This window comes from Nelusetta ayraudi, unplaced genomic scaffold, assembly GCF_046127955.1.
Source record: "Nelusetta ayraudi isolate G7.1 ecotype Tasmania unplaced genomic scaffold, CSIRO-AGI_Nayr_v1 ptg000117l, whole genome shotgun sequence".
NCBI classification, from domain to species: Eukaryota; Metazoa; Chordata; class Actinopteri; order Tetraodontiformes; family Monacanthidae; genus Nelusetta; species Nelusetta ayraudi.
Window position 1 is genome coordinate 23,349 of NW_027466167.1, and position 6,652 is coordinate 30,000.

General features: G+C 51.2%; 1 protein-coding gene across 2 annotated transcripts in view; it reads left to right on the forward strand.

Moving 5' to 3' along the window:
* Positions 1-86: 86 nt before the first annotated feature.
* The window catches only part of ganc (glucosidase, alpha; neutral C), a 7,751-nt gene continuing 1,185 nt past the window's right edge, over positions 87-6,652 (forward strand). Inside the window, exons 1-22 of one of the 2 annotated variants that reach the window (XM_076049536.1) lie at positions 87-332; positions 568-612; positions 720-822; positions 1,254-1,381; positions 1,472-1,648; positions 1,720-1,744; positions 1,840-1,909; positions 2,241-2,337; positions 2,437-2,614; positions 2,730-2,874; positions 3,106-3,341; positions 3,435-3,561; positions 4,008-4,087; positions 4,217-4,360; positions 4,865-4,961; positions 5,040-5,141; positions 5,236-5,413; positions 5,499-5,567; positions 5,735-5,799; positions 5,878-5,954; positions 6,048-6,122; positions 6,236-6,349. In XM_076049536.1, the coding sequence (XP_075905651.1) occupies positions 304-332; positions 568-612; positions 720-822; positions 1,254-1,381; positions 1,472-1,648; positions 1,720-1,744; positions 1,840-1,909; positions 2,241-2,337; positions 2,437-2,614; positions 2,730-2,874; positions 3,106-3,341; positions 3,435-3,561; positions 4,008-4,087; positions 4,217-4,360; positions 4,865-4,961; positions 5,040-5,141; positions 5,236-5,413; positions 5,499-5,567; positions 5,735-5,799; positions 5,878-5,954; positions 6,048-6,122; positions 6,236-6,349 (2,361 nt within the window). In that variant the 5' untranslated portion in view covers positions 87-303. The remainder of the gene's footprint in view (positions 333-567; positions 613-719; positions 823-1,253; positions 1,382-1,471; positions 1,649-1,719; positions 1,745-1,839; positions 1,910-2,240; positions 2,338-2,436; positions 2,615-2,729; positions 2,875-3,105; positions 3,342-3,434; positions 3,562-4,007; positions 4,088-4,216; positions 4,361-4,864; positions 4,962-5,039; positions 5,142-5,235; positions 5,414-5,498; positions 5,568-5,734; positions 5,800-5,877; positions 5,955-6,047; positions 6,123-6,235; positions 6,350-6,652) is intronic. The other variant, XM_076049535.1, reaches the window with a different exon arrangement.

Here is a 6,652-nt window from a genome sequence, read left to right on the forward strand (position 1 = left end):
CATGAATTCTTGCGCTGCCTTCTGTTGTGGCTTCCGTCGTAGCAGGATGCCGCGCACAAACCTCTGCTGGGTGCAGCAGGAACTTTACTTCGAAATCTCGAACCGGAAGTGTCCGTCGTTGGCGGTCTCGCAGATCCTCTGCGCGGTCCTGACGGAGTCTGGTCGTCGTTCACCGTCACTCAGATATTGTTGACATAATAATAATTAAAAAAAAACAACAGTGAGACACAGACTCGTTGGAGAAGGTCTGGATCGTCTGTCAGTCTGTCTGGATGCTGCTTCCGGCCCTTCTGCCAGAGAGACATGGCGGAAACGAACGACCCCGCAGCTTGGTATACAATCAGCTGTTCTTTATTTATGTTTACTGACCTTTGACTTTTGTGACTCGGGGCTGCGGGGAAGCTGTGGCTTCTGCCTTGCCGTTGGGTTTGTGGACGCCAGCCTTCAGGGGCTTTTCCTTTTCCTTCTTAACAGTAGTGGTCAAGTATGACATTTAATGTTTGAGGCGAAACAAAATGGGGAGACGTTTCAAATGGCATTCATTAATTGTGCTTATTTGTGCTTCAGCGTTCTCCAGAAATTCAGAAAGAGTGAAGATGTTGCTTTTTACAGGTAAGCACTGGATCTTCAGCATTTCGCTGGGTTTGAAGCTTTTATTTTTATTCTTTTTTTTTTTTTAAACGATTCAACTGACGTCGCTGTTGTTTGGCCCTCCTGAGACGACAGGTGCAGGGTCCGAAGCTGCAGCACCGAGCCCTCCTGGACAGCCTGCAGCTCTCAGACAAGGGGGCACATTTGGAGCTGCTGGAGATCGAGACGCAGGTGGGGACAGAAGCTGCTCCGTTTATTTGCTTGAGTTGATTTTTTTTTTGGGGGGGGGGACGAAAAGGTGTCATATTCATCCCACCTTCACTCTTAGTTTTGGACTCTAGTGTAACAATGTCGGATTAATAATTATCGCAAAGTAAAATAGATTGTAGCCCTCCGTTTAAAGCTTCCATTTCGTATCCACCATTTATATGAATACTACGTAATAATCATTTATTAGACATTTTATATTTTTTGCCTTGGATTAGCAAGCTAAGCTTTTGTTCTGTGAACTCTCTCACCTCTATGATTGAAATGTTTTCACTCAAACCTCGAGCGGTCTTGCCTTCTTTGCTGCCCTTTGGTGGCAAACACAGTTTGTTCCCTCGAGCTCCAGACGGCGGTGTGCACACAGCTGTGCTCTGCTCTCCCCCCCCCCCCTGCAGACGGCGCTGCTTCTCTCTCTGTCGGCCTCCAAAGAAGACTCGGTGAGGATCGTCGTGGACGAGCTGCGGCCCCTGAAAAGCCGCTACAGAGTTCCGGATGTGGTGGCGGAGGAGCCACGCTGCGAACGGTGAGAACGGCGGGGTGACCCATCATCTGGGGGAGCTCCCAATCATCCACCGTCGCCTCAGTTCGCCGTCCTGCCCCCCCGCCCCCCCAGGCTGAGAGCAGAGCGGCGCTCCCAGGACTGCCTGCTCCTCTCCTGGTCTTCTGGACGTCACAGTGTCTGCGTGTGGAGCTTCCCCTTCCGACTGGAGATCCTGTGCCAGCAGGAAGTGACCGTCACATTCAACGCAAAGGGCAAGCTGTGGCTGGAGGCCCTGCGGGATCCACCCAGGTGAGGCTCAGGAGCCGAGGACCTGGATGTTGTGTTGAGTGCTCTAAACCCGGGTCCTCTTGTTTCCACAGTGCGACCACTGCAGATGCTGGTGAGGTGAGAGTCGACCGACACTGACGTTTTCTTTTTTTAATCCGTCACAGCATTAATGCCACTTTTTTTGGTGTGTGTGTGTGTGTGTTTTTGCTCAGCCTGCAGAGGGTGACGCCAGTGGTCTATGGAGGGAGACTTTCAAGGAGTTTGTGGATATCAAAGCAAACGGTGAGTCACAAGTGTCATCAGAATCTGAGAAAAAAAAACCAAACAAACAGCAAAATCTAACACGTAAGTCCATCCAAGTTCTGACCAGCCTGCAGCAGGCTGCTGACTGGAGGTTTTCAAGATGGATTTAAACCAGCGTTTCTCAACTGGTGGGTCGCGACCTAAAAAGTTTTTAAAGGGATTTTAAAATATATATATGTTTATAGACAAAATGTTTTGCCGGACACAAATTCAAATTTGACTCTAGCGGCCAACACTTAGTTGTTGAATGAGGTCTTCTTCTTCTTCTTCTTCTTCTCCTTCTTCTTCTTCTCCTTCTTCTCCTTCCTAGGTCCCACCAGCGTGGGGGCAGATCTTTGTCTCCACGGCTTCAGCCACGTGTTTGGCGCTCCGCAGCACGCCGACACCCTCCGGCTGGGAGACACCAGGTTGGACAGCAGACACCATAAGAGCCCGACAGCAGGGGGCAGCAGCCGCTGTGTTCACAAGCTGACGCTGCCCCCCCCCTCCCACTACATCTCTCACAGGGATGGTGAGCCGTACCGCCTCTACAACCTGGACACCTTCGCCTACCCCGTCCGCAGCCGCCTGGGCCTGTACGGCTCCATTCCGCTGCTGCTGGCCCACAACGCCGAGCGCACGCTGGGCGTCTTCTGGCTCAACGCCTCCGAAACATTTGTGAACGTTCGCTACGACGACCTTCAGGTGACCTTCTCGACCGCACCAGTTCAACCTCCTCACCGGGTCCAATGTGTTTTTTTGTTTGTTTGTTTTTTTTAAATTCTTTTGTGACTTTTGAAGTTGTTTTTGTGACTTTCAGGATGACACAGCGCCCCCAGTGGACAGAAGCAGCACAGAGCCTCAGACTGCGCTCCACCTGCTGTCAGAAAGTGGCATCATCGACTGTGTGGTTCTGCTGGGGCCCAGTCCGCAGGAGCTCTTCTCCCAGTACGGCCAGCTCACTGGTCTGTCTTTCAAAATATCTATATACACTTTACAAAAAAAGAATAAATTAAAAAATTGACTTTTGACAAATATTCTTCACGTCTTTAGTTTTTTTTCAAATGGCAAATTTCCCACATTTCTCATCCATTGTTTCAAACCTAAAAATAAACAGTAATGTTAAATAATTACAATTATTGTAGTTCATCTATTCTGACGGCTGGGTGTAAAGCTGTCCTCCACGCCCGCCTCAGGGTTCCAGGCCCTGCCGCCGCTCTTCGCCCTCGGCTACCACCAGAGCCGCTGGAGCTACCGCAACCAGGCCGACGTGGAGGCCGTGGACGCCGGCTTCGACCGCCACCGCATCCCCTACGACGTCATCTGGCTGGACGTGGACCACACGGACGCCAAGCGCTACTTCACCTGGGACCCCAGGCTTTTCCCCGATCCGGTTGGGCTGCAGCGCCACCTGGAGAAGAAGAAGAGAAAGGTGGAGACCTGAGTTGAGAGTCAGGCGCGTCGCGGCCCCCCCCCCCGCAGGCGACGTCACGGCGCTCTTCTGCGTTGTGTTTGTGTTTTCCAGTTGGTTGTCATCAGCGACCCTCACGTCAAAGTGGATCCTGATTGGTGGCTGTACCGCGAGGCCAGAGACGGCGGGCACTTTGTCAAAAACAGAGACGGGGCCGTGTTTCAGGGCTCATGCTGGTCAGGTAAAGTTCACCTGCAGTCAATTCAATTCAATTCAATTCAATTCAATTCAATCCGAAAATGATTCCACAGTTTCTCTGGGGGAAAAAAAAACTTGTTGGGGTGCGGGGGTCACTAAAATATCTTTAAGATCACCTTGTCCAATTTTGAATTTTTAAAAATATTATTCCTAATTTCTTTTGGCCAAGCGGACCTTGTTTTCTTGTGTTGTTATGTAAACTATCATAGCTTGCATCCGTAAAATATTGCAAGGTTATTATAGGCCTCCTGCATGTTAAGGGAAATTTAGACTGGCATTGAGTAACCCCCCCCCCCTCCCCAAATACTGATGGGTAATTCACACACTGCTTTTCCCTCAGTTCTTTCAGTTTTCATCATGCATTGAATGAACACAATTTGTGTGAGTCTGCTGAGGTCACAGTGAATGCTCTCTCTCTCTCTCCTGTAGGCTCCTCCCACTACCTTGACTTCACTAACCCTCACACCCGGGCCTGGTATTCCAGCTGTTTTGGTCTGGATAAGTACCAGGTATTTACTGCAGTGTGAACACCACCGCAACGATTCAATGCAAAAGGGACCAGTAGGGGGCGGTCTGCTTTTCAGGAGGTCTGGTTTGTTTTTTGTTTTTTTTGTTTGTTTGCTCGTTTCTTCTTTTAGGGCTCGACCACGTCCTTGTTTGTGTGGAACGACATGAACGAGCCCTCCGTGTTCGACGGGCCGGAGCAGACCATGCCCAAGGACGCAGTGCATCATGGGGGATGGGAACACCGCGAGTTACACAACCTGTACGGCTTTTACCAGGTGAGATTTAACCAGCCCCTCAGAGTCCAAGGTGGCCGCCCATTCATTTCAATGACGCCGCCAATCAGACCGAGCTGAGAGACTGCACGCATGACGTTGTGCTGGGAATAAACACTTTTCTCTGGTGACCATAACTGAAAAATCTACAGTAGAAAGATTTGCTATGAGTCGTCCTGTCAGCCTGTTTAAGAGGGGTTTTTGTTTGTATTGCCGTCTATGGGGAAAATGCTTTTTGGGGCCCATGGGATTTTTTTTTTTGTTGCTGCAGTACCTCGACTGGCCACTGGGAAAAATCGGCACGCTATGATTTTCAATTCATTTATCGTTTTAATATGATGACGTCACCAACGGTGCCAAGAGTGTCTGAAAGTTTTTTTTTTTTTTAATTTGGCTAATGAGTCACTATACAGAGGCTACATAGAACTCCATATTTAGGGAGCAGGGAACAAGTAGGTGATTTTTGGACACTGTGTCCCTCTGAGCCCTCTGATCCTCCAACCACAGCACAAGGCCACCATGGAAGGCCTGCTGAGTCGCTCCGGAGGCCTGGAGAGACCCTTCGTCCTCTCCCGCTCCTTCTTTGCTGGATCGCAGAGATTTGGTTGGTCCCAGAAATCGACGATCCTCCTGTGTTGCGGTGTATCACTGACTGAGTTTTCTTTTTGCGCTTGCGGTCCAGGAGCCGTGTGGACCGGAGACAACACGGCCAGCTGGGAGCATCTGAAGATCACCATCCCCATGCTGCTGTCCCTCAGCCTGGCAGGGATCTCCTTCTGCGGAGGTAGCATCACGTCTTTAGCCTCTTGAGGCTGACTTCCTGTCCAAACGCCGCCGTGGTGCTGCCGTGGTCCAAAAACCCCGCTCTTGACTTGCAGCTGACGTGGGCGGGTTCCTGGAGGACCCGGGGGCGGAGCTGCTGGTGCGCTGGCACCAGGCGGCCGCCCTGCAGCCCTTCTTCCGCAACCACTCGTCAAAGTGGTCCAGGCGCCGGGAGCCCTGGCTGTCTGGTAGTGGGGTCACTGCCGCCGCCGTCCGAGCGGCCATCCAGCAGAGGTCAGTGGGTCCAGTCGGAGGTTCTGATGTCTCCGTTTGGCTGAATCGGCCCTGGAGGTTCAGCCTGTGTCTCACCTGTGCTCAGGTACTGTCTGCTGCCCTACTGGTACACTCTGTTCCACCTGGCCCACACCTCTGGACTGCCGCCACTCAGGTTGGTACTGCTGCCCTCTGCTGGTAATGGATCAGTACTGCAGGCTCCATCTACGGGAAACATCACTGATGATGTGCATTCATTTGGAGTGTTTCTGATGATATACACGAGCATGAATTATTAATCATTAACAGCTGTTAAAGTGCGAGGTTTTTCCTACGCTGCAGACCTCTGTGGGTGGAGTTTCCCGGGGAGGAGGACACCTTTGCTGTGGAGGACCAGTACATGATTGGTGAGGGAGACCAGTACCACAGCCAGCACAATAGATGTGGGTTTTTTTTTTTTTTAAACTGAACTCATCTCCACATAGGGGGCGCCCTGCTGGCCTGTCCCATTACCGCTGAAGGCGCTCGAGAAGTGGAGATCTTACTGCCCGGGTCTGCTGAGGTAAATCAGCCAGAAGGTGGCGCACTGCTCTTTCCATGTCACTCCTCTGTGTGTACAGGTAACCGTGGCGACGGATCTCGTCTCTGTTGCCAGGTGTGGTATGACATCAGCTCTGCGAAGGCGTACAAAGGAGGCGGGACTCTCCGCCTGCCAGTCCACCTGCTGACGGTCTGAATAAATTGCACGCGGAATAAAAAATAAATCTCAGCGTCTCTGTTGCTGCAGATGCCGCTTATCCAACATCTCGCCGCTGCCCCCCCCCCCCCCCCGCCCCCCCCCAGGTTCCGGTGTTCCAGCGCGGCGGCTCGCTGGTCTGCAGATCAACAGGAAGTGGCTCCTGCTCCGCCGACTTCCAGCTGCTTCCTCTCACCGTCACTGTGGCGCTGGACTCTCAGGTGGGCGGGTCAATGATCACATCCTGTCTGTGACTGAAGCATTTAAAGTAGCATTTCACAACTGGTGGGTCACGACCCAAGAGTGGGTCACAAAGCTGTTTTGATTATTACACACACACACACACACACACACACACACACACACACACACACACACACACACACAGTATATATATTATAGAGAGAATGTTGTCAATCCAATAATTTCAATCATTTATCAACCAGACATGTTAGAAAGTGGGCTACAGTTTTTACTTTTGTAAAATAAATCTGAGTGCTGTGGAATAAATTTGGGTCCCAACT